We start from the raw sequence: 27,890 nt of genomic DNA, 5'->3' as shown, positions 1-27,890 counted from the left end.
ACTAGACAACAGTTCCTGTGTGTGTCTGACAGACTGTGTCTGGACATTTATAAAGTCAGAGTGGGATCATGACGTCAAGTCTGTAATTAATTATTTATTAGCTCATTCCAACACGTGACTGTCTGTGCGTGTAACTTGCACTAATGTTTGATCTGTTTGTAGTCATGCCAAAGCAAAGTGACATACTGACTATCTGGAAATTGCAAAACAAGAAAAATACCTTGGAGCTGACCAATCAATTCAATTCAATTCAATTCAATCTAGCTTTATTGGTATGAAAGTAAAACAAAAATATTGCCAATATGTGTGAGTGTGTGTATATTAATAGACAAAGAAAATTATCAGTATCAAATGTAAAATTAAACAAAGAATGAAAATAATACTCATTTGAACCTTTTCAGAACATATATTTAATACATATACATATTTCACTGGTTGTCCTCAGTTCGTGGCATGAGGAGATATATTTTCATGCAATGATTTGGCATTCTGGCATTTCTCCCAGTAAACAGGGGAATAAAGAAAATAAAGCAGGTAAAAGATCACCAGCAGACAAATACATTAGATAAGGTGTGCAGATTTTTAAGGTTTTATTCATACCTGTCCAAAATGTATGCTTAATCCAAATCAGCAAAAATTTAACATGTTTTGCAATAATCTGTAGAACAGAGATAGTACACTTATTTATCAGAGGTAGCCAGGGGTGTACTGGGACTGAAATTCAGCCATAGAGGCCTTTTATGCGAGCGCCCTTTTGGGGCGTGGAGAAAGAAATTTTGCAGTTATTTTTATACATATAATGTTTTTGTAGTATACAGTAAATCAGATTATGCTGAAGACCTTCAAGAAACGACACCTGCCTCCTCAGTTTGTATAAGCAAGGCACCAGTGTACTGAACAAGACCAGGTCAGACAAGCCTGAGTCAGTCAGAATGCTAAAATACTTACATTTAATCAAAAACTACAAAACAGTCCCATAAATTAGAGCAGTGTGTGTATGTGCATAAAAATCAAATCCCTCATATTCCGCCCTGAGTAGGCCTCTCCCTGTGCTGGCCCCTGTCTCTGCTTGTAATGATTGTACAGCTACAAATGCGTGAGAAGAAATATTAAATATGACTAACATCCTTACCAGAAAATTGGAGCATTAACCACTTAATTTCCTACATTCTGGACACATTCAGACTGAAATACCTCAACAGCTATTGGATGGATTGCCATGAATGTTGGCACAGACACTCCATGATGCCCAGAGGATGACTCCTAATGACTTTGGTAATCCCCTGAGTTTTCCTCTTGTACCACATTTGTTGTTTTAAGTGATGTCTTTACAATAATTTGTTTGTCATGACATTCAGTACATATTTCCATGTCCTCCTCAGGATAAATTGTATATTTGTCTAATACTTTGATTTAAGACTGCAAATACTTTTTTCAACATTACCATCAGCCTCTGTCATACTTTGCTTCCAGTGATAATGAGCAAATGCTGGCTAAACTAAGATGGTGAAGTACAACAGTGTACTTGTAAATCACTTTTGATTACAATTTTATTAAAAATAAATATAAATGATGTCGTGTCTTCTGGGCTTTTTATTCTATGGTGAGAGGACGTTACTTCAGGATGTCTGCTCATGACCATTTTTGTGTGGAAATATCAGACTGTATTTAACAAAATAAATATACACACCAAAACATGCATACAATGTATTCCACAACAAAAATGTAGCACAAAGCCTAATAGTCTATAGAAGGAGAAATTGTTATTTACATATGCATATCTATTTTTTCAAAGATGTTCACATGTGAGTTAGTAAAAATTCATAATTTCAGTTGTCTGTGCATGTAGAAATATTTGCCTTCTGACCAGGATCCCTTTTGTATGATTTTACAGCTTAACCGTCTGACCAGTGTTTACCAGCAAAGAGCAAAGGTGCAGCAAACTTGAGTATCTACTATATGTATGCACAACCTTGTTGTATCAATGACTCTTACCCATGAGTGATAAGGGCATCTGATGAAAGATTCCCGGCAACAACAACACTACAAATATTCAAAGAGTTCAACATTTTGTGGGGTGGCAGTGGTGCAATGGATAAGACTATGCTCCAGGGGCGTGCGACCTCTCACATATATAGAAATTGTAAGTCGCTTTGCATAAAAGCATCAGCAAAATGTAATGTGACATATTTGGAAATATTTTTATTCATTTTCTTGCAGAGTGAGAGGAGAGGATCAAAGTCATTCATGTGTTTGTAGGCTAAATATGAAGCTACAGCCAGCAGTTGATTCTCTTAGCAACACTACTAGAACAGGGGAAAGACTTGCCTGTTTCAGTCCAGATGACGTCATGGCTCTCTTGTTTAATCCATCCACAAACAGAAATAAAAAAAATGTAAATGCTCCGTACTTGTATAGCACCTTTCTAGTCTTTTCGACCACTCAAAGCGCTATTACACTACATCTGCATTCACCGAGCCTAAGCGCTCAAACGGAAACTAGCATTCACACACATTCATACACTGGCGGAACAGCCGCCAGGGGCAAATCAGGGTTCAGTATCTTGCCCAAGGACACTTCGACACGCAACCAGGGGGAGCCAGGGATCAAACTGCCGACCTTCCGATTAACGGCCTACCCGCTCTACCTCCTGAGTCACAGCCGCCCCAACAATTTGTTGGTTTAGAGTGTGTTTCATACTGTAACCACTTTTCAATGAAGAAAAGTGCTCAGCATTTGTGTGCAGCATCTCCTCTGGTTGGATGAAAAAGTTACAAACTGCAAGTTATCCTTTACATTACTGTATGTGTATGGATTAAACAAACAAGATACACATGTTACATACTTTAGCTTTATCTAGACACAAACATGTCCCACAATTTATGTTCTTGTTAGCTAGGCTGCTTTAACAATGCTCTAAACCCTTACAGTTATTATGTTATATTTACTTTAAAATATATAAATCATCTCTCATATATATAATAATATGAGAGATGCTGTAATTTAGTGGATGTTAGCACTTTTTCCTAGTCAATGGATGGCTCTTGTATGTATCTTTCTTGGCTTTTTGCTAATTTAAGATTGCAAGATGATGGACACCACTACTGGCTTGCATGATTCAGCTTAAACATCACTGATGCAAGGAGGCTCAAGTTGTTGTTTTTTTGAATGAACATCTCAGTTTTATCCAAGAGGGGGCAGCAGATGCTCAGAGAGGAAATCCAACAAATAATGTAGTGCCATTATCAGTAACCTTTAAAATATCCTTGATTCATTCAATATAATGACATAAGCATGTAAATGTTATCTGGAATTTAAGTGTACACAGTAATCAATAATCATTTAAATCTTTTGACATTACCTGACTTAACTATGCAGAATAAGGCTTGATTCTGGTGACTGTATGCATATACCTGTGATTGAATTATGAGGCTTACTAAAATTATGAATAATACACATTTTGCAAATAACAAACATACTGTATAAAATAGGAGCTTGGTCTGACCATTAACTCCTGCACTGCCCTGACTTCTCACTGAAACGTCAGGCACTGCCAGTGTATGTTCCCCCTCTACCAGGGACGCCCCGTGAAAATTTTCCCAGGGGTTGCCAGATGGGGCCACTGAAAATCCTGGGGTGGCAAAAGCCATAACTGAATTTCAGGAATTCTAGTATGCAGAATAGACTAGCTGAATACTACATAAAAAAATGAGTTAAGAAATCACAGACTTGATATACTTTGGTTTCTTATTTTACAGTTAAAATTGTCTAATGTCTGTAGACTAAAACCAGTTCAGTTAACATTCCATAAAAATTCTGTTTGATGTGTTATCTCTGTGTGTTAGGCAATTAATTGTTCTTTAAATTTAGCAAGTTAACCTTTTCCTTAAAAAGACAAATACAGCTTTTTGTCAGGGTTTGTGGTGAGGCAGGTTGGTGGACCCAAATGCAGGACACTTACTGGCAGAGTGGCTGATTAACAGAGTCCAAAAACAAGGTAATCCAAACAGAAATCCAAAATCTAAAGAAACAGGGTGACAAGACGAGCACCCATCGTGGTGGAGAGGTTTGCATGCCTGGTGAGCTTGGAGGCTGTGTTGCCTGGAGTCACACTGAGAATGGTTCACAAAGACCGCTGATGACACTACGAGGAAGAGGTAGAGAGACCCTGCCCGGAGGAAGCCCGGGGCCCCCGTCTGGAGCCAGGCCCAGAGGGAGGGCTCGTCAGAGAGTGCCTGGTGGCCGGGTTTGCCATGGAGCACGGCCGGGCACAGCCCGAAAAAGTAACGTGCCACCCCCCTCTCCATCCTTTGGACCCACTATCCATCGGAAGATCCGCAGGGGTCGGGTGCGCTGTCACATGGTTGGCAGTGAAGGATAGGGGCCTCTACGGACCAGACCCGGGCGGAAGAGGCTGGCTCTGGGGACGTGGAACGTCACCTCTCTGTGGGGGATGGAGCCGCTACGTTGGAGTTTACTCCGGTGAACGAGAGAGTCACCTCCCTATGCCCTTGGGTAGTGGAGGAGAAAACTCTGACTGTTGTTTGTGCATATGCACCAAACAGCAGTTTAGAGTACTCGGCCTTCTTGGAGACCCTGAATGGAGTTCTGTCTGGGGCTTGGTGGTGAGTTGGGTCAGGGGGTGGGGGAAGACTCTGGACAGACCCGGTAAGCTCAAACAGGTAGTGCGGGTGAACTGGGAACGTCTGGAGGAGGACCCTGTCCATGAGATCTTCAACTCAAAGCTTTTCTGGCATCCCTGTGGATGTTGGGGACATTGAACATGAGTGGGCAATATTCAAAGCCTCTATTGCTGAAGCCACAGCGGGAGGCTGTGGTCTCAAGGTCTTAGGTGCCTCAAGAGGCGGTAACCCTTGAACACCGTGGTGAACATCGGTGGTCAGGGAAGCCGTCCGACTGAAGAAGGAGGCCTTCCGGGATTTGTTGTCTCGGAGGACTCCAGAGGCGGTTGCAAGGTACTGACGGGCCCGAAGGGCTGCAGCCTCTGCTGTGGCAGATGCAAAGCAGCGGGTGTGGGAGAAGTTCGGAGAAGACATGGAGAAGGACTTTCGGTCGGCACCAAAGTGTTTCTGGAGTACTGTCCACCATCTCAGGAGGGGGAAGCAGGGAACCGTCAAGCTGAACAAAGTAAGGATGGGACTCAACTGGGGAGGTAATTGGGCGGTGGAAGGAACACTTTAAGGAACTCCTAAATCCAACTGACACGTCCTTTCTAGTAGAGGCTGAGCTGGAGACTGATAGGGGTTTCTCGTCAGTTTCCCTGGAGGAAGTCACTGAGGTGGTCAAAAAACTCCACAGTGGCAAAGCCCCAGGGATTGATGAGATCCGCCCAGAAATGCTAAAAGCTTTGGGTGTGGAGGGGCTGTCTTGGATGACACATCTTTTTAACATTGCGTGGAAGTCGGATACAGTGCCCAAGTGTGCCTGAGTGGCAGACTGGGGTGGTAGTTCCCCTGTTCAAAATGGACGACAAGAGAGTGTGTGCCAATTACAGGGGTATCACACTTCCCAGTCTCTCCGGTAAAGTCTACTCCAAGGTGCTGGAACGGAGGGTTTGGCCGATAGTTGAACCTCAGATCGAAGAGGAACAATGGGGTTTTCATCCCGGTCGTGGAACAACTGACCAGCTCTTTACTCTCACAAGGATCCTGGAGCAGGCTTGGGAGTATGCCCATCAAGTCTACATGTGCTTTGTAGATCTGGAGAAGGCGTATGACCGGGTCATGACCCGGGAGATACTGTGGGAGGTGCTGCGGGAGTTTGGGGTGAGGGGGATGTACAGGGCTATCCAATCCCTGTACATCCAAAGCGAGAGCTGTGTCCGAGTACTCAGCAGTAAGTCGGAATCTTTCCAGGTGAGGGTTGGCCTTCGCCAGGGCTGCGCTTTGTCACCAATCCTGTTTGTGATATTCATGGACAGGATATCAATGCGTAGTCGTGGCGAGGAGGGGCTGCAGTTCGGTGGGCTTGGGACCTCGTCACTGCTTTTTGCGGATGATGTGTTCCTGATGGCATCATTGGTAAGTGACCTTCAGCTCTCACTGGATCGTTTCGCAGCAGAGTGCGAAGTAGTTGGGATGAGGATTAGCACCTCTAAATCTGTGGCCATGGTTCTCAGCAGGAAACCGGTGGAGTGCCAACTCCAGGTAGGGAATGAATCCTTACCCCAAGTGAAGAAGTTCAAGTACCTCGGGGTCTTGTTCACGAGGGAGGGAAGATTGGAGCAGGAGATTGGCCGGAGAATCGGAGCAGTTTTACCGCATCATTGTGAAGGAAAGAGAGCTGAGAAGTTTGGAGTCCCCTGCTGGAGCTGCTATCCCGCGACCCGACCACGGATAAGCGGATGAAGATGGATGGAAGGGTTAGACTTTTTCCAAGGGCTGCAATCGAAAAGGCCGTGGTGTCCTTGAACGCACCATGGGCCGTTTTCGAAAGGTTGAACGTGGCGAGTTCTAAGACACCACGGCTGGAGTTGGAAAAGGCCGACCGGGCCTTGAACACACCACAGCCGGTGTGACTGTGGTTGACACATCACCCGGTGTAGACGTCAGCCTCAAGCTCACAGCTTCCATGTGAAGCAGCGGCAGGGTAGACAGCCTCGCCTGCTGCAGCAGGCGCTATGAGCCGCCCGTGGAGGAAACGAAACCAACCGAAGCAGCGAGCGATCTCTTTTGTCCCGCTATACCGAGAGAGACCTCACTGGCTGTCTCTCTCCGGCTATAGCGGAGACCGCTCGGCGAATGAGATGTCGACTCGTCCAGGCAGGAAATGGGTCACCTCGCCTGGGTGCAAAGATAATTTTCTAGAAGTGGCAACTCCATCCGTGGAGGTGGTGAATTCAGTGAGCAGTTCACCGTTTGCTGAAGAAAAAAGGATGCTGAGGCAGTAGGGACACTGCTATTTATAGGTCACGCACGTATCGGTAGCGACGTCCTATTGGTTGGCTACGTGCACGATAAAATTTCAGTGGTCAAGTGCGTGCGTGTGATTGGAGGAGGTAGTACCCATTGAGTCCAGTAGAGGGCGGAGCCTGTGTGAGATAGAACAACTCAGAATATAGAATTAAGAGAAAGAATTAGTGCTGAAATGATGAGTTGATCAACTGATTAATCGATCAACAGCAAATTAATCTGCAACCATTTTTCAGTCCCATGTTCTCACTTGAGAGAACTTTGGCATGGTATGAAATACTTGCTGATAGAGGAGTTTCCGTAAGAGCATGTTAAGTATACTGGATATTTGCAAGTACCTAAACGGAACCAAGAGCTACTGCTCATTTGAGGAAATTAGTAGACTGTAGGATATCTATGTTGCAGGCCATGCCACAATACCTAAATGTGATCCCACTCTCTGTGTCTGTTATGTATTTTTATTTCACTTATGTATCACCTCCACTTCAGCCTGAACAGACTGTTTACATGGCTTATGCTGTGGCTTGTTGAATACATGTTCATTCCCATTTTAGATGTCTGGTCATTTTGCTTTACTTTTGTACCTTGATGACAATTTAAAAGAAACGGCCTTCCTTGTGCTGATGTTAGGCCAGAACAGAGCATGTTGGAGTTGAGGAGGCAGAGAGAGATCATACACACACACACACACACACACACACACACACACACACACACCACAAACCTTCACAAATGTTCTAGTGTGTGTAAAGGCAGATGAATCAGTACTTTGCGGTTGAGTCGCAGGGGAATACTGGCCACCCTGCTGGCGGCTGCTGCCATTCTCACACGCAGTAAAAAATATAATATGATCTCAGGCAAGTTTATATAAAATTTTATTTAACCTATATTTAACCAGGTAGGACCCGTTGAGATCAGTGATCTCTTTTAACACTCACTAAAGCTATAAATGGGATGTTTGATGTATTTTTGCAAAGGATGCAAATAAGTATTAGCCTACTATATAAGATATATATTTACTATGCTGTTCAGATGTAACTGCAAACTGTTTTCTTGTACAATGCAGACAGAGCCCATAAGAGATGGCTATACTAGTCATATGAGACACAAGGAAATGTCATATGTCATCACTGCACATTCTCCTTTTAACCCATAATTTAGCCCATCTAATTGTGTTTTTTCATTTGGGGGAATTATATGGCCTCATAGTTCCTTGGCCCATTTTCACCTATCAATAATCAGTTTTGATCGTGTCTTCCTGTTAAAGAAAAAAAATGTGCAATATTTGTCCTAACATCTACAAGTTTACCTTCATGTCACTTCTAGTGTGATCAGGTGCCTCCTCAAATATATCAACCCTGGAGTTCCAACAGATCCCTGCCGGCCTGTGTGTGTGTGTGTGTGTGTGTGTGTTAGGTGGGAGGTGGGGTGCGGTAGGGGGGAGCTAGAGGATTTTTTGGAGGCGTGGTTCGCTGCGTTGCGCGTTGCTAAATTTGGCATATAAGCGCAAAATGAACAGCGGTCCCATGCAGCCAGTAGCGCACTGAGCGACCTGAGGAATTCAACAGGTACCTATAGACATTTCTGAGCTGAGTGTCTTCCAGCGTGAATGTACAGTCTGAAAGACAACCGACTGCCTGCACTCATTTTGTGTGATGGATGGAATCAAAGGCTCCCTGGATTGGATAAGTGTCACTCTGCAGTAAGCTCGAGGAGTTCTGACATCTGGAATATTGCAGCTGGGAGATAGTTTGGCGGAATTTAAAGGTAAGCTTGTACTATACATTACTGCCCAAATGAATTTATAGCGACCTTATCTCACTCTTTGTCTTAAAGGATTCTTATTTAATGTTATGTGGACATAGTTTTTGTGTAAAAAAAATATGACTTAAGTGTTTTAGTTCTTGAAGGGTTTATTAAAAGAAAATTTAAGAGACAGAAATTAAAATAATGCAAGGAGTGCACAGCACAGTAACTAAATCTCCTGCTCTGTAACGTAACGTGAAAAGTCCGTTTACACTGGTCCTACTGTGTGTAGTGATGCAGTGACCTGCAGATGCACTCAGACTGCTGAAAGCTGTATTAGCTTTACTGTTTGAAGTCCCGCTATAATTACAGCATTATTAAACAGAGACAGAGGATAGATGGAAGGTGTCTTTGGGCTCTTTCATAAAGATGCTGTAGCTTAAGTACATTGCTAAGAAGGGAGACAATTAACATAAACACTGATGTATATTTTAATATGCAGAGTCCATGTTTTTGTTGAACTTTGTTGAGCCTAGTGCATCATTACATTTTAAACATCTGCATGCAGACTGTGTTTTTACAGAAAATAGTCTTAATGAATAAAGCTAAAATTCAAATTCAAATCAAGCTGTTCTACTTCAACATGCCCTCCCTGTTTTGCAGGCAATAAAAACATTCTTCATTCAGCAGCAGCATTTGCCCCATCATGAAGAGGTCTCTTCCTTTCCGGGGATGGGTTAGAGCCGCAAGCTTGGTCCTGTGTTTGACCCAGACTGTCCTGGCTATGGTCCTCACCAACTCCACAAGACTGGAGTCCATCCTGGACAAGTACAGGGATAAGGCTGAGGAATGGTGGAGGGCCAGGTCGAGAGGAAAGAGGGCCATCAGCGAGGGAGACATGCACCTCATTCTAGACTTGCACAACAAGCTGCGGGGTCAGGTCCACCCTCCTGCTTCCAACATGGAGTACATGGTAAGTCCTGAGGACAAAGCTGTCTATCATGTACTGTAGGTAAATCTTTTCACACTGGAATACAAACAGAATCCAGCCTTACATACATTTCTGTTATTTGAAAATAATAAACAGTAACGGTATTAGTTACGGACAGTTGGAGCTAAAGAGTCAGAATTCCTGGAGAGATTCTGTCATGCTAGAAACATGCAGAGCAAGTTCAGTCATATTGGTGAATTTATTAATTAACAAAAAGGGGAGAACAAACTCATGGATAGTGTAGGCACATAAGGGCCAAAACACAGAAGAGCAGACCAAATAACGAGGCAAACAAATCCACAGGGTGCAGGCAAAATCCAAAATCCAAGTATCCAAATTAAATCCAATAACGCAGACACAGGAGACTGGCAAAATCCGAAGAGACAGGCAGGAACACTCGAAAAGAGACAAAGACAATCTGACAAATGAGAATGGGAAAACACTGACTTTAATATAGAGACAGGTGAGGATAACCAGGGACACAGGTGGAGCATATAAGGGCAGAATGATTAGACACAGGTGGAACACAATAGGGTGTAGCTCTCAAACAAGCAGGGAAACTGGGGACGCCAGTTAGCTAACCGCTAGAGCACAGCATGTACAAAAGCTGAGTCCTTGCCACAACCGTCCACGTTCCAGTCCAACCTGTTGCTCTTTGCTGCATTCAGGTAAACAGAAAACACACAAGCAAAGATACAAGGGTGTAGAATTAGAAAGGGGCCATAGTGACATGACCCTACCAATATCCAGCGACTCCTAAATTGTTCCTAGCAAAATTTTTTAAAATGACCACTGTTGTCAGTATTTAGTCAATGTAATGACAAATGAAAAACAGTGAGAGAATAACACATAACCAATAGGGGGGGTTGTAGTCACTACAAAAGTGTATTAGGCCAAAAATAATGGTAATCTGAGCTTTTGTGAATAAGTCATTTAACTCTGTGTCACTGCTGTTGCTGCGTCCCCCTCGCTTAAAGACATCATTGCTCTGTTTGGAACTGTTTCGTTCTTCTGTGGCATTATGTTCGCTAAACACGTCGGTTAGTTCATATCCTAAATGTCTTTTCCTAAAAAGTCAATACATACTGTTTAAATATGCAGAGTATATAAGCCTAGCTTCCACACAGGGCTAGGGTTAGAACTATCTCATTTTCCTTATCATACTGAAAATACTACGACTTACTAGCTGTATACTGTAATACAAGAAGAATGCAATTTCTTTATTTCCATCTTTTCATCTAGTGAGGATGCTGGTTTCTGCATGGGACATGTTGCTTTAGCCTCAGTCTTTTAGCACATTATCAAATATGTAGCAATCAAGTACATAGTTAAGACCATTTTGCAGGATTATTGTTTTAAAATGAGTTTGCAAACATTAAAAAGTCAGCCGGAGACAATTGTTAGCTTGCTTAACTAGCTAACCATAAATCAGGATGAATAATCTAGATCATAGTGATTGTGCCCCCCAGTCAATATCTGGTGAATCTTGCCAAATCAGGGATGATTGACACAAAACACATAAGTTTTTCTCAGGGGAAAGTATTTTTCTGACTCTGCCAGTTCAGCTCTGTCAGCTAAAGACAGCAATGTAGGGAAGGAAAGAACAAGATCTGTAAACCAAAGCCACCATCTGGCCAGCTCCAGCTCCTGACTGCTGCTTGCCCGCCCTCGCTGACCCTGGCCCATTTCCAGCTTTCACCCCCGCAGTGTTGTCCTGCCCTCTACCTCAACCATCCTGCCCTCCCTCCCTCCCTTCCTGCTATGCGTCTCTTTACTCAATCTATTTCTCCTCCTGCTGACTCTCTTTCTCCCTGCCTTGCTATTTTGCCTTCTCGATCTTCAGCTTCACAAGCTTTCCCTCAGGCTTTTCTTCACCCTCCTCCACTTCCACTCTCTCACCATCCATCACAGCTCACTCCAACCCTGGCCAAAGCAGATGTTATCTTTTATTTGATCCTCCACACATCTCATTTTGGGTGCCACAGTGGTGAATCTATTTCATACATGTCGAGCCTCACCGTCTGAAATGAGGGGCACTGAAGTGTAAATGTATGTTATGTACACTAATCCAGCGTTTCTTGAGCAAGGGATACTATTACTGATGATAATGATGTGGTAAGGCAGGGAACTGATGAGGGCAAAGTATTTGGTTTTGGTATATTGCAGGATTTGGAGGCCAAAGGGCTTGCACTTTCATTGCAGCTTTGACTTCTTAATTTCATACAAAAGCTATCAAGCAAATGGCCTAAACCACTGTTGCGTCTGTTAATCTAAAGCACGTCACTTCTTGCGCAGCAGATTTTCCTGAGAAATAGAGACCTCTATAAAGGTTCCCATAATCACAACCACTTTCTGTACCTTAGGTTGAATTACAAGCATTTAGGTTAAGCATTTTGCATACTTTGAATTCCAAAAGCAGAGGATGGCTTTTTGTTTTCTTCCTCAATGTTTTTCTTTTTGCAGAGATCTACCTTGAGCATTCACCCTAAATCTTCTGCTGTTAGACTGCACATCTTGCACGTAGCTCTGTAGCAGAGGTGGTCTTGCAGATGGCTTTAAACAGCTTTGTATTTTGGGAACTTAATGCTCTTTGGAATGCAAAAGGAGATTGGTCCTTATTACCATGACCTTTCTCCAAAGGCTGGCGGGCAGTCCATCTTCCTCTCTGCTGGATAATTGAGGGTGAAGAATAACAAGAACATGGAGAGAATAATGAGCTGGCAGAGATCAGTAGTATCCTCTGTAGATTGTTTGCAGTGTAAGCTTTGTGTTGAACTTGAATTTCATTATAGCCTTCAAAACTAATGACACATGGGCTGTGCAGGTGGGCAATATTGCCTTATAATACGGGTTAGGGGTTCAATATAGACTATATTTCCATTTGCTTTGTGAATTTCAGAAAGTTATAGAAATTGCCAGACGTAGCTCCATTTAATTTGACTTTTGGTTCAACTGATAGTTGGTTCAACTGATAGGATAAAGTGATTGTTGCCATTAAACTCCACATAGTATTGTTGGGCAGTTTTTGATTTTTGGCCCTCCGTTAAATGAATTTTCACTCAATCCTGCCTTCCTAGATCATATTTTATTGTACGTGTTGACGGTACCAGTAGTAATACACTTGCATCATTATTATATTTTAAAGTGATGTCTGCAGCCCACACTGAACTGTTGAGGTTGTTTTGAAAAAAGATAATATGATAAGAATTCTACCTAAAAACTACAATATAATGATCATGGAAAAATACACTATCACATGGCAACCATCCAGGAAGTTAGAGCAGAAAATCACCTCAGTGTTGGTATCGCAGCCACAGCTGGATTGTGGCCGAAGAAATCAAGAGTCGAAATATCACTTCTCCAATCAGGCCTGAACAGTAAGCAGCACCACAGTGTGCACAGTGTGTGAGCCTCACCACACATATGGAACCCATTATGGTGGTCAATCAAAGCAGTTACAACTCAACACTAAAGCATTATCCTATTAGTTTTGATAGCCATGTGACAGACATAATGCAACCAAACAGTATGCCAACCGCAGAACACACTGTACCTATTCTTCTCCCTCACCAACAAAGTCAACAGTAAATTAACTTTGCAGCAACATTTGAATTTCTCAATGCTATACCCATGGTCTGCCTTCCTCCTTTGTTCAAAACAAGAGCTGTGTGAATAGTTTTCAGGTAATTTGACTTCAATTGAGATTAATTTTGTCAAGTTTTTACAGTAAAGATAGCATCAAGCCCCCAAACAGAGACTCTCTGTTTTGGTCAGCTTTTTCTCTCTTAGTTTGTTCTATGAGACCAAAACTTACTGGAAACAAGCTATGAAACAACCACATTGAATAGTAGCACAAAGCTGCAAGTTGATGTGGTGGTGGCGATACCTCTGTTTCCCTTCACTCTCATGTATGTGTCTGTGTGTAAGGGAGTGAATGTGTGTGTTTAATGGGGGCGGCGTAGTTTTCACTATACTGTGTTAAATTTGCGACGGGCGTGCGTACAGCCACTGTAAAGCAGGTTCATCTTTCAGGTACTCTTTGCCTCAAGTATGTAAGATTACCTTCACATTAGATTCAGTGGAGTTTATGCTAGTTTCCCCAAAGAGGACGACGTGACATCTGCAAAATTGTACTTGTTACAATTAAAGCCACAACTACAGTAAGTGACCACTTAGCCAAATTAAATCATGAGGGTAATCCAGGGGGGAGTTTCAAGTCTGCAAACATATGTTGGAGGTAGAGCTGCTCTAAAATTGAATTTAACCTGGAACCCAAGAGAAAAATAATATTACTGAACCTGTAGCTGCCAACTGAAAGAAAGAATATTAGCAACTTATCCTAGCAGACCTTCAGAGATTCAAAGTTCATCTTTCCAGAGGCAAATAACTTTTTAACCAAGAACCTCTGTGTTGTGTCTCTCTCTCTCTCTCTCTCTCTCTCTCTCTAAAGTGCAGCTCTGTCTCTACCTGTCCCCTGTCACACTGGGCCTGGCTGTGTTCACTCAGTCTGTATGTTGTCAACGTTTTTCTTAGTTTAGGACATTTTATTGTACTCAGGTAATTTACCAGTGTGAATTCTCTTTTTAGGGTCAGATAACATTGTAATTTACTTTGTGTTTTGGTTTTTTCTTTCCAGTATTCAATATATTTTTCTTTCTGCTTGTTGATAATTTGGTTTGGTCTGCTTGAGTTTGTGTTGCTGTCCTGAGGCTGTTGGGGACTTGTTACTGCAGAGAGCCTCAGGACCAGCTGGCTGATGGGACTCTTCTCTGGTTTCAGCTCCTGGTATTTTAGGGCTTTGTGATGGTATGTCTGGGGGTTAACTGACTTTAAGTGAAAAATTTAATTGATGTTTTCTGTATTTTTAGTAAGTAAGTTTAGGATTGGCCGACCTCTGCTCTCCACAGGTTATTAGGTGTTTTTCCCTGCACCTGCAGGATGCTCTTACAGAACTCAGTATGGAAAGATTCTATGATTGTTTTGTCCTATTTGTCAAATTCATTATTAAGTTTTGGTCCCCAGATTTCGCTACCATATAGAATTATTGGTTCTAGTACAAACTGGAAACTTTAACCCAGATTTCAATTGGAATATAGATTTTAATGTTTCTTTTTATTGAATAGAAAGCTTTTCTTGCTTTGTCCCTCAGATCTTTCACAGCCATGTTGAGGCCAAGGTAAGTGTAGTTTTTTGTGTGTTATAATTTAGTTGTGTATAAATAGAAATTGTGTGTAACCTTTTTTCTGTATTGTTTTTCAAAGATCATTATCTTAGTCTTTGCTGTGTTTGCTGTCAGGGCCCAGGTCTGACAGACTCTCTGCAGGACGTTAAGGTGCTGCTGCAAACCTTCTTTAGTAGGTGAAAGCAACACTAAGTCATCTGCATACAGCAGAGCTCTGATCACTGTGTCGTTCAGGATGAGGCCAGGTGATGTGGAACTCTCTAATTGGTTTGCAAATTCATTGATAGATTGAAGATAATTGGACTGAGATTGCATCCCTGCCTCACTCCCCGGCCCTTGGAGAAGAATGCTGTTTGTTTGTTTGCAATCTTTATGACACATTCACTTTTTGTATACATGTTCTTAATCAAATCATATGTTTTTCGTCCAAATCCACTTTCAAGTAGCCTATAGAAAAGGCCCTCGTGCCAGATGGAATCAAAGGCTTTTTGGAAGTCAACAAAATAGGCATATACCTATCTTTTCTTAATATTTAATTCTTGATCAGATAAAGTCAGGATGGTAAATATATGGTCCGTTGTGCGTCAATTTGGTAAAAAAACAAATTGGCATTTATGCAGAATATTGTGGTCATCAAGAAAGTTGACAAGTCGTTTATTAATGATGTTGCAGAATATTTTTCCCACGTTACTGGATACACATATTCCTCTGTAGTTATTTGGGTCATATTCTTCTCCGGATTTATGAATTGGGGTTAAACCTTTGTTCCATATGTCTGGAAAAGTTCCAGTTGCTAAAATAGTATTAAATACTTTTAGTACAGCCAATCTGGTTTTATGATTTATGAGTATTTGATCATTTCGTTGAGGACTCCATCAATACAAAAAGCCTTTTTTCCTTTCAGCGACTGTATGACTTCTGTTAATTCTTGTTCTGTTACAGGGTAATCTAGAGGGTTTTGGTTGTTTTTTATTACCGCCTCCAGAGTTTTCCATTTTGTGAATATCTTGTACTGATCATCATTTTTTGTAATATTACTGTATAATTCTCTCTCTCTCTTTCTCTCTCTGTTGATGTATGTGCTCTCCAGGTATGGGATTATGAGTTAGAGAGGAGCGCAGAGCACTGGGCACATACATGCCGATGGGAACATGGACCGAGCCACATGTTAACACAAATAGGCCAAAACCTTGGAGCGCACTGGGGCAGGTGTGTATGTACAAAGTAGCGAAGGGAAGTGCGTCACTTAAATTTTATACAACAGTATTTTGATGTGAATAACAGTGTTTCTTACAATGTGCAAAATCCTTTTCAACATCAGCTTAATATCAAATTAATTTTAACCACAAAAAACCTGCCTTTTGTTAAGAATAATTTTGAGTTGTGAGGTCTGAAAACAATGTGGTTCTTCGTTTAAATTCAATGTATTCGTAGTGTTTTGTGTATCTTTAAAGCTGCTCTAATCAATATTTGTGGGATTGTGAAAATGTCTAATTAAAATTGTGGGTGTGTTCTGATTAAGCTTCTCAAACTGTGTAATTAATAACAGCAATGATGGGTGAGTTCCATTAAATGTCCCATAAAGCCATGTCAGTCAGCAAGTATGCACAATACCAGGAGAATGGAAATGGATCATCTTAATTGATTGCAGCCCTGCTTAATGTTATCAATTACAACTGTTCTTTTCCAGCTTAGACGTGTTAAAATGTCTGCTGTGAAAAAGGTCTGTTGAAAACAAAAGACTTTTTGCCTTTATTGGTCCGTGGTAAGTTTTCTGTTGTTTTCCTCTGGAACAGCTGGACTGCTTTCCTCGTGGAAACTTCAACACGGCAGCTTAGCAGCCTGTGTATAGATGTTACCAACAAATTAGATGATACTACATTTATTGACATGCCTTCAATGTATTTTATGTCATGTTGTATATACAACATATTTTCTGTGACTTTAGGGATCGCCCCCCTACCTACCATGTCCAGGCCTGGTATGACGAAGTGAGGTACTACAGCTATCCATACTCTCAGGAGTGTAACCCACACTGCCCATTCAGATGTTCAGGACCAGTCTGTACTCACTACACTCAGGTAAGGGCTTTTTTATTCTATGCCTTGAAAGTATTTTCGGATGTTAGCTACATTAAATTTGAGAGAAATCTATTATGCATTATTAGTTTGAGTTATTCTGGCTGAGAAGACCTCTAAAAAGACACCCAAGCATTAGTAAATACATCTGTGTGGATGTACAGTGGGTTTAAGAAATATTTTTCCTTTCTGTCAGGTCAGTATGATAGAATTAAGGATGGTCCTGTCATGTAAAATCATGCTATACTGCAAATAGTACAATAGCAATTGATGACTGCTGCGTTTTGAAAATTCAGCTACAAGCTCATATGAATGTGAGATGACCACTGAACGCTTTAATTTCTTTGTGTATTTTAATTTTCAGTTGGTGTGGGCGACTAGCAATCGTATTGGCTGTGCTATCAATGTGTGTTACAACATGAACGTGTGGGGAATGATCTGGGCTAAAGCTGTCTATCTGGTCTGCAACTACTCTCCACCGTATGTTTTTGCTTTTTTAATACCATGTGCTCCTCAAAATGACAGACATCATAACTAAATGTATTTTTTATTTTTTTTTACATGGTAATAACAAGAGATACAAACAAGACACATAATGAACAGTACTTAAAAGGACCACTGATTTTATACATCAGATTCTATTAACTTCTTTGGGAGTACTACTGCATATGTGAAAAAAGTTGTATAAAGCCTTTTGTACAGTAGTTGATAAAAAAAATCTGGGGTATCGAGTTAGAAACAAGTGAGCATACCTGACCTCTGTAGCCTGCTTCTTATCGCTACGTGAGGCTAGTGGCTTGGAGCTACATTAGCCATTACTACGACTCAAGATCTTCTACTTCAAGATCATAAAATAAATTGCCAAAAATACACACTAAAACTAATCAGGTATTTTGTGAGGTTTCTGTGGAGGACTGTTTAAACCAAAGAATACACAGTTTTGATTCGTTGTTAGACAAAGTAGAGACATGCCATAGATGAATACATATACATATAATATATAGAGTAACACAAACATCAACAGGATGTCAAAACATCAGATTGTGAATGAACAGTGATTCATTGAAAACACCAAATCTCTGGTCCTTTTGTTTACTATGGCAATTGTTTTTTTCAGGGGCAACTGGTGGGGTCATGCACCGTACAAATATGGAACTCCCTGTTCTGCCTGTCCAGCTAGCTATGCCGGAGGCTGCAGGGACAATCTCTGCTACAAAGGTTGGTTTGGGACATAGTTGTATTTTTCTGTCATACCTCCTGACATACTTTTGTACCTTCCCAAAATTGTTGATTGTACACCATGGAAATTTTCCCTCACTATCCTGCCTTGATTTCTTCATGGCAAGATTGTTTTTTATGTGCCCAGCATTTCCACATAATAAAATGATTGCCATATTTATTTTGACACAACCAAATCAACCAAAGAAAATGTTAAAAGCTAGGGAACAACACAATGGCAATCTGGTGCGCATGTTTTCAGATGGGGGTGTTGACAGGCGACCAGCTCCTGAGATTGAGGAAACCAACTACATTGAACCTGAAACGGAACCAGTAAGGGACAGGCAGCCCCAACCAAGGGCCCAGACACCAAACCCCTCGCCCAATGAAAACCTAGAGAGAAACCGAGTTGTCAGCACAGAGCAGATGTGTAAGGACTGCTCCCATAATACTACACCACATCAGAATATACATTATTACATTATTACTATTTTTAATATGAGGCTGTGTTTAATTTTAGGCCAACAGGTCAATTGTGAGACTAAGCTGAGAGATCAGTGCAAGGGAACAACCTGTAACAGGTAAATGCTGAGTAATATGGTGGTGCTATGGTAAATGTTTGTACCAAGATGGATGGGAATTATCAGGACAGTTCCGACATTAGTGCATTATTATGCGCCTATGTTTCTCACTTTACTGTCGTTCCTGTCCATAGATATGAGTGTCCACCTGGCTGCCTTGACAGCCCTGGAAAAGTAGTTGGGACTGGATATTATGACATGGTAAGTGTTTACCAAGAACAGTTATATATTTATTATATTGTATGGCTTACTGTTTTATAGGACCATGTTATAAAGTAAGTCTTTCTTATTAGCTATACCTTGCTGTACGTTAACATTCATTGTCTTTTACTGCAGCAATCCAGTGTGTGTGGAGCTGCATTACACTTTGGTGTTATTGACAATGATGGAGGATGGCTGGATGTAACCAGACTGGGCAGGAAACAACATTTCACCAAGTCTTACAAGAATGGTATTCAATCAATTGGGTATGAATCAATCTCTGTATTTAGTTTTGATGAAAAAGTGTTGAGTATAATACAGTTTGAATATATATTTATTTCCTTTATAGATGATGTTCAACTAATGATGCATGACTTTACAGCACAGACCATAACTTCACGTTATTTATAAATTCACAGGAAAAACAGGAGCGCAAATTCCTTCAAAGTAGAGTCTGTGCCTGGTAAGCTGCATACACTCGTTTTTCACTTTGAGGATACAGATACAGTAACACATTGTTAGTATACAGAAAGACTGTAGGGTCATTATGCTGTGCCTTTTTCTCTCCTAGTCAAGGCAGTAACATGCGATACCAGCGTGGCGCTTTTCTGCCCTTTCAAGAAACCTGTACGACACTGTCCCAGGTAACCTTCTGTTTTAGATCTAGGCACTTAGGACAGCTGGAGCTTCCATGTAGACTGAAAACATCTCACTGTTTGAATGAAACCACACTGGGCCGAGCAAGTGAGCTTTGCCATGTGCATATTTGAAGTTATATCTTGACAAAGGTTACCTGCTTTACCATTGATAGTTTTTTGTTTTTTTACAATCCAACAACCTGTGGTTCTTTATCACTGCCTAAATCTGCCTCCATATAGCTCTACCTTTAAGACAGTAAGAACATGCTGTAGTTCCATTGTAAGCACTAAAAATATCATATGACCTAAAGTGAGCTCTGGCTTTTTCTTCAGGTTGTATTGTCCCAGGAACTGTCTACGTGACAGTCAAGCCCGAGTCATTGGGACAAACTACTTCTCAGATGTGAGTTCTTGCATCAGTCATCTTAAATTTGCCATCAACGTCTTTCATTGCTATTATTGAACACGACAGACCTTTTTATTAGCAGATATTTTACCTTATCATAGCTATTAAAGCACATGTGTAATTAACAACATTGATGATGGCTTGATAACATGTCAATTCCCAAGTAAGCCATCCAATCAATGCTGAATGCCAAACCAGCAAGCACAGTATCGGTGACTTTTAACAGTTTAACCTGAACGAAATCCAGCCTTAATTAATGTTCTTAATTGCGCTCATGGTTTTCCCGTTATGACACTCTTATTTCCCCACATGGACCTTTTTCACAGCAAGCATTTTGATTTGTTATTGCAGGAAAAGCACAGGTGTAACAAATTAATGATGGCTCTGTTCCATACCGGTGAGCCAGCACGCACAATACCATGCCATGGAAGATAGTTATTGACACCCGTGCCTTTTGAGCTACAACAAAACTGTGACTCTATTTATTATGTCACCAAAAGTAGAGGGACAATTTTGATGTTTGTATGATGATGCCAAATGTCGGCACCAATCACCATCCAAACTCTGCATTCATTCTCTGGATAACAGGACAGATTCTTCTTAGGATTTTGTTCTTAAATGAATGATTTGATGTAACACCATGTCAACACAAATTGGCTTTTCCTCCAGAAATCCAGTATCTGCCGAGCAGCTATTCATGCTGGAGTGATCCAGAATGAGTCAGGAGGGTACCTTGATGTGATGCCTGTGGACAAAAGGAAGCAGTACAGTGGCAGTTATCAGAATGGCATCACCTCAGAGAGGTATTGTTAAAAGCAATATGAAGTACATATATATGAAAACTGGCAAACAGACAAGATTCTTCTTTATGTACATTTTATTTGATATCGACCTTGTTTGGAGTTCAAATTCTTACCTGCAGTAATATTAATATACATCCCCACATCAAAACCTGTCAGTGCTGTGAAAAACACCTGCATATACCACATCTCTGTTCTCTCCCTGCTCTTCCTCTTCCAGCCTTCTGAACCCAACAGGTGGAAAAGCCTTCAGAGTGTTTGCAGTCATCTGAAAAACCACTCTCAAAGGACAGAGTACCATCAAACATGGCCACTTCACGTCCAGCGAACCCACTCATTACCATCTTACAACCAATAATTACGTTCATTCCTGCAGTAAATAATTCAACCTTACAGCGTCTGACCCTAAAAGTGTAACATGACTTTATTCAAGGCTCCCCCTCTAAGTTTGGTCATGAGTGTGTCCAATAATAGCTTAAGGATTTTTGGTGAATGATGATCTCAGATGTCCTTTACCTAAATTTCTACAACTGACCATAATAATCAATTTGGGCTGCGATGCATTTTTTGCTGCCATGATTTCATGACATCATGTTTTTTAAGACTTAAAGTTAAATATACACCACCAGATGTAGCACCACTCCAAATGCTTCCCACAATTTCAAAACTCGAAGGTTAAACTGTAATATCAGAGGTTTTACCAAAGTAATTTAAGATATAGGATGCATCAGTTAGCACTTAGAGATACACCAGTTAAATAAGGAGCAGTCAGATACAGAGTCATAAAATATGTTTATACATTTTGTGGGACTATTATTTGGTCAGACAGATCAAGCTTAAATTATCTCCGTGGGCATTTGTTGCCCATCACACTTGTTTAATACACTGTCTTGTATATTTCTATGGAGGACCAAACCAGACGTAAAATCACAAATATCTTTCAACAACCAGGATTTCATTTTCTATTAGCAGAATTTATTATTTCACTGGGATTGTTTTCATGCGTGTGATCTGACCTTGTCTGCAGTACGTAAAACTATATATTTTCTCACGATTATACAAACTAAGGAGGCTTCAACCCGTCCGAGATTAGATTTTTGGTCTGGTTTGGGCCTCCATATATCACTTCTTTTCATTATAGTGGTAATATACAGTATATCAAAAATGCAGGCAGTAAAATATAGATTGTATATTTTTGTATATAAAAATATTGTAAATAATATTGAACACTATATAACTGCTATAAAATGCTTGCTACTGTTGCCTTTTTAATTTACATTTCTAACACGCTGCCAGCCATACAAAGTCAAACAAGCAATAAGCAGTAGATGCTGAAACTAATTCTGCACGAAAGACATTTATTTGTCACTCAAGCTTTAATTTTTATAAGGGACAAATTCCACCATAATTTTAGTATATTAATTTTTTTGTAAATATTGTGTATGTAACATATTGTTTTATTTTATGCTGCATTTCCCAGCTTTTGTTTATAGATTTATATAAATGGATCCTGGCTGGCCAGGAATGTGCATGGCATGAATCACAATTAAAATACTTCAGTTGTTTCATTTTTGTATTCTTTTTTGTATTCTTATTGTATCAAAAAGTAATTTTAATAAAATCAATAAACTATATTCTCTGTTCAGGATTAATATCTCAGAAAATACCTAACCTATATTCTGTAAAGCCCAAGTTACAGGCTTGACTCTGCTCCACAGTTTATATTGTATTAAATTACTTGATTTCAGTTTTTGCCGACGTATGGTTGTAGACATATGGTTGAGTGGCCACACTATTTTAATATCAGTCCCTGCAGTGTCCATATAACCTGAGGAATATGTGCATTGACATTTCAACAACGTCTCAAATTCAGCTGCGTATCAAACTTTTAAGTGAAATGTCTTCCTAGAAAACTGTGGGTGTTTCCAGGAACTTCAGGGAACACAGAGGAAGAGAAAACTGCTTGTTTCACACCCAGAGAGGAGATCTTATCTACCAGTTGGATTTGCAGGTTTCAAGTGAAGGCTAAAAAAGTGGTCAGCAGTAAATGTCATTAGAGTTTACCAACTAACGTAAACACATAAACCATTCATCTCATGTCAGTCCAACATATGATTTAATATCATAATATCACTCAGTTCAGAAGTGCTGATTCTGGATTCAAGATTCACAACATTTTGCATTACAGGAATAAAAAAGTCTTAAGAAATGTCAGAGTACTGAAGTTCATTGAGGAAAGTTAACAATTATAATCCCACCAGGCTGCCCTGCACTCTGTGTTAAACCCTAACCCTTTCATGTTAAAGTATTCCACCTCATTTTGGATCAACAAGATACTTAAACACTTACTTGTGTTTGTGTATGTCCCTGCAATGTTTTATACCACTATTCAGTTCAGTGTCGGTGATGAGAGTTAACTGATGTTTAAGTGCTCAGGACCACTGGCTGTGCCAGCAGACGGACAGACAAAGACCAACTTTGTGTTTTGTTGATCTTAATCTCCCAAACTTCCCAGCATGCATTTCCGTTCTTTCATCTGGACGGGCAAAGATGTGGCTCCAGCTAAAAAGTCCCCATCACTCATCCCTTAACACACATGAAATGCCACACACAGTCTTGGAGGAGTGCACACATCCACTTAAGGCAGACACAGAAAACACGCTCACAGTTACTTTGCAAAATGTTTAAATAAAGTAAACTGGGATTAACAGACTGAGAGGGGATAAAAAGGATATAAAAACAAAAATTAACATTTTTGTTTTGTCGTATATATACTGTATATATATTTGACCTGTTATATTGTACTAATATTGAAAATCTTTGACCATTTTCATCACTAAAAGATAGAACAGTGTGAACATTTTACCGAGAGTTGGGTTTTGACATGGTAGAACATCTTCTGAAACAACGTTTAGGGAACAGGACACTAAAATATCAACACAAAAATCAACATAAAAAGGCAAATATAGGTCAAAATAGCCTATACTGGCCAGACTAGCCATCATATAAGATAAGTGACATGGTTCTGAATTATATATGACCCTTTTCCCTGAATGTATCACATCACAAAAAGAAACTATGAACCATGATTAAATATGCTAACTGAGTTTGTGCCAGGTCTCCTGGAGAAAAAGGCAAGCATCGCAGTGCTGTCAAAATTCACAGGACCCTGATGCAGAGGTGGCCATTGGCACAGGACCCCTGTGAACTGCTCCGGTCAGTTAGCCAGCCTGTCAGTCAGTCAGCCATCATGCCAGCAAATTAGAGGCTAATCCAAGCATTTAGAGTAGGCAGGCAGAACTACATCAGCATTAGATTCAGTTTTTACGTCATAGCGTAACTGTCAGTCAGACAGGCGGCCACCTACTTAGCCAAGCAGGCCATTATAGCACTAAAGAAGGCTTTTCAGTCAGTCAACACCGTTGTCAATCAGGCAAAGGTATTACAGGGGTTTTCACAATACTGGTCTCTAACTTAAAGGAATAGTTTGACATTTTGGGAAATATATCTTGCAGAGAGTTGGATGGGATCAATTCCCCTCTCATATCTGTATGTTAAATATGAAGCTGGTGCCAGAAGAAAGTTAGCTTAGCTTAGTAGATAGATTGGAAGCAGGGGAAAACAGCTAGCCTGGCTCTTTCCAAAGGTAAAAAACCTTTAAAACTCCTGGTAGCCATTTCACACAACCTAAAATGCATCAGTGAAGGAAAGCAACAAAGTGCATTTAATACTTAAATTAGCATTAGAGTTCATAGTTTTTAGTTCTGATCAATCCTATTAAAAGAGGCCAAATAACAGGTTGTATTTAAAATCATTTCTCAGTTCCCTAATTTACAACACCTATACAACAGACATACATTGAAAAGCAGTATAAAACAATGCATAACCCTTCCAAGCTGTTTCTGTCCTCTGTGAAACATGGCAGAGTATGCAGTTTTTGAAGGGGCCCAGGTGCACTGCTATAGGAATTCTGGCCCCACTGACAAGAAAGGAAACTTTGCCCCTTGACCATGGCATCTTTGAGTGCACCCCCCACGAGTTCGGGGACGTGCTCTCCGCTCCACTTCTCAGCAAGCCACTGCATACATTAAATGCTTCAGTAAATTGGCATCAGGGCCAAAGCCTTCAATGTTCTACTTTAGTTCTATATTTTGCACTTATAGTTATAACTGTCATCTCACGATTCTTTAAATGATGCTCTTTACAGGCCTTGAACACATAATCTATAACATTTAGCTGTAGTATGTCTTTTCATAGCAAATGAATAACTAGTCATGGCTGGTATTTGTGTAAGTCTAACAACACTCTCCTGTGTTACCAGTTTTAGCAATAAAACCTTTTTGATTGTGTGTGTTGGTCAGTAAAATACAGAAATGTCAAGTTGACATAGCAATTATGAGGGTTTTTGAGATATGTATGAAATCTGGACACCGCTGGTCATGCCTGAAACACACTGTTGTGCGTGCATATGTGTGTGTGTGTGTGAATACACCTCTGTGGATGAATGTGTAGTTCTGCATGTGTCTGGCATGTGTAGAAGTGAGATACTTTCTAAATATGACTCGTGCAATCACTCTCATGCTTTATAGCTGGCTCCTAGGGCGGTTAACTCCTGGGCGGACACACACTGTGCATGTGGGCTAACAATCACTGCAGACAGGATGAGAAGTGATGTGTGTGTGCTGGTGTTTGAGTGTGTGGTTGCACTTCCCTCCACCACTCATAGATTTAGACTTTGCTATTATTTTAACATAGTTAGCAGCTGTGTTTTGGTGGCAAAACATGGTAATCATCTCCCCTTTGCTGGGATTTCTGTGGATTGAGGTGTATTTATAACTATGGATGGTTTCACTCTACTTTCTCATGACACAACACAGATCTGGAAACTTCTCAAAGTCACAAAATCATATTTGGTTAGACTCTGTTAGGCTCAGCACATTCACCCTAACAGAATCATTTGATGTACCTCATTCTGTTTGACTAGATCTCGAAGATTATTTTGAGTTTACTCAAATTTAAAGACAATATATTTATATATTAAAGACATATTGATAAAATGAGCCTGCAATTCATATAAGTCAGTAGGTATCAGGTTGGTGCCAATTGAAGAAAAAGAAAAGTCAACCTGCTTGAGGAAAAAGTCAGGGTATCACCAAAGTCATTAGGATACACCATCTAGGAGCAATGAATGTCTGTAGAAACTTTTGTGCCAACCCATCTTGTAGATGTAAAGCTATTTCATAAGTTTAACTTTAACCTGCTGATGACGCTACATGAAAAGTCAAGGATCACCAAAATCATCAGGATTCATCCTCTAGGGACCCTAAATGTCTGTGTAAGATGTTCTGCCAAATCCATCCAATAGCTGTCGAAACATTTCATTAAAAGAAATTCACTAAGCTCATCATCTAACTCTGGGGACCATGAATGTCTGTATACAATTTCATGGCAATCAGTTGACAAGGTATTTCTGCACCAAAGTGATGAACTAAACAACCAAATTGCAATCCACAGAGCCATGTCTCTAGCGTGGCTAGAAATTTGCAGAGCTATTGGGATAGAAATATGGAAAGGTATCGAAGCAGTTAAAGGGGCTAGTGTATTCACCAGCCTTAGTCTGAGTGCTTTGACCTCATGGGAATGCCTACGCTCCAGTGCAGCACAATATGCATTTAGCTAAACCTGGTATAATATTGGCTTAAAATGGTCCATTATTTTCTGCTACCTTTCCATGCAGCATTTAAACTTAAATCTTTCCCAAACATAATTAGGCAATCTATTGATGGCAGAGCATTTCTATACCACGTTCCACTCCTGGGTAATAAATTACTGCACTCCATCAGAGAGGAACCATTAAAATATATTCACTGAGCCTGAAATAAACACTAGTTATGTTTTCGTCTATAGGTTTTTGTTCCTGATTTACAGATTGTATTGCTTTGTTGTATGAATGTTTTTATATATTTTTACATTTGCTGTTACACTGCCTCTCTCTGCTGTTACTGTCCTGCGACTGGATTAGCTTGCTGAACTAAATCCTACCTCCGTTTGTTCACTGAAGATACTAAATTACAGCACTGCCTTATTCTTCAGTGACAAACCACTCAAAGTGGACAATTATCCAGGGCTAAATAAAATAATCTCATGTTCTACAGCCCTAAACGCACAGACCAGGCACCTTCCATGGCCTACGGGCGGTTCCAGAAGGAAACAGGGTTACTGCCAAATAATGCTTTTCTCACTCTACCAGTTAGTGCGTGATGACAGATGACAGAAATATATCCAAGACAGATATCTCTCTCAGTTTTAGTCTACTGTTTCTAAACTCACAAGAAACACTTAACGGACAGGGTTCAATGCAGTATCTTCAAAACCTGCCGTGCTTGTTCTTATTCTTTTCAGCCGTGTGCAGTCCTTTCCTATGACACTTTATAATACCGATCTGAAAAATCTGAGGTGAATAATTACAGATGTAATAAACGTTTGACAGATTGAGGTCGGAAATGTTTTAATTTCTGAATTGCGCTCCCACATGGTTGTTGTTTTGTCACAGTGATGCTTGTTCGTAGAACTTCAGTGAACTTTTTATTAATACTCCACATACTCCTCATATCTCATTTTCCACCAATAGTTTTCCTCTGCCTCAATCCTTCATCTCCTTTACCACTTAGCTAAGTTTTTCTCCTCTATCCATCCCATGATTCAAGATGAGTGATCTGTGTATGTTTTATTTCAAGTAGTGTCACGACCTCCTGACCGTGACCCTGGCTGGTGACACAGTGTGTGCTTGGTGGGTTTTGTTTTTGTCTGTCTGTGTTTCTTTTTGATGCTCTTCTGGAGTTGGTGGGCGTGGTCTCCGGCACCTCGGTATGGTCATTTACCCATCAGGCACCTGCTCTGCATTCCACAATCACCGCACACTATTTAGACCCGGCCAGCTCTCCATTCCTTGCCGGATTATTGTGTCCTCAGAGTACGCCACACACCAGCCTATTGTTCCAGTCTAGTTTAATTCAGTGTTTGCTTACCTGCCTTCTAATAGCAATCTTTTCCTCTGTCTTCAGGAATTCATTCCTGCCCCCCAGTCCGTCCGCACGGCCATCCGATCCCCCCTCCT

The 27,890-nt window shown here is 40.7% G+C and overlaps 1 protein-coding gene across 1 annotated transcript; it reads left to right on the top strand.

Moving 5' to 3' along the window:
• The first annotated feature begins 9,384 nt into the window (after window positions 1-9,384).
• Window positions 9,385-21,045, top strand: LOC123972667 (cysteine-rich secretory protein LCCL domain-containing 1-like). The gene is made up of 14 exons (XM_046052242.1): window positions 9,385-9,651; window positions 15,942-16,060; window positions 16,800-16,932; window positions 17,294-17,409; window positions 18,047-18,147; window positions 18,410-18,577; window positions 18,668-18,728; window positions 18,863-18,929; window positions 19,065-19,195; window positions 19,349-19,392; window positions 19,501-19,573; window positions 19,901-19,970; window positions 20,643-20,776; window positions 20,994-21,045. The coding sequence occupies exons 1-14, from the start codon at window positions 9,385-9,387 to the stop codon at window positions 21,043-21,045; spliced, it is 1,536 nt and encodes a 511-aa protein (XP_045908198.1).
• Window positions 21,046-27,890: the final 6,845 nt, after the last annotated feature.

Source organism: Micropterus dolomieu, linkage group LG06 (assembly GCF_021292245.1).
Source record: "Micropterus dolomieu isolate WLL.071019.BEF.003 ecotype Adirondacks linkage group LG06, ASM2129224v1, whole genome shotgun sequence".
Classification (NCBI taxonomy): Eukaryota; Metazoa; Chordata; class Actinopteri; order Centrarchiformes; family Centrarchidae; genus Micropterus; species Micropterus dolomieu.
The sequence above is the reverse complement of the archived record's forward strand: the minus strand, read 5'-3'. Positions and strand labels throughout refer to the sequence as shown.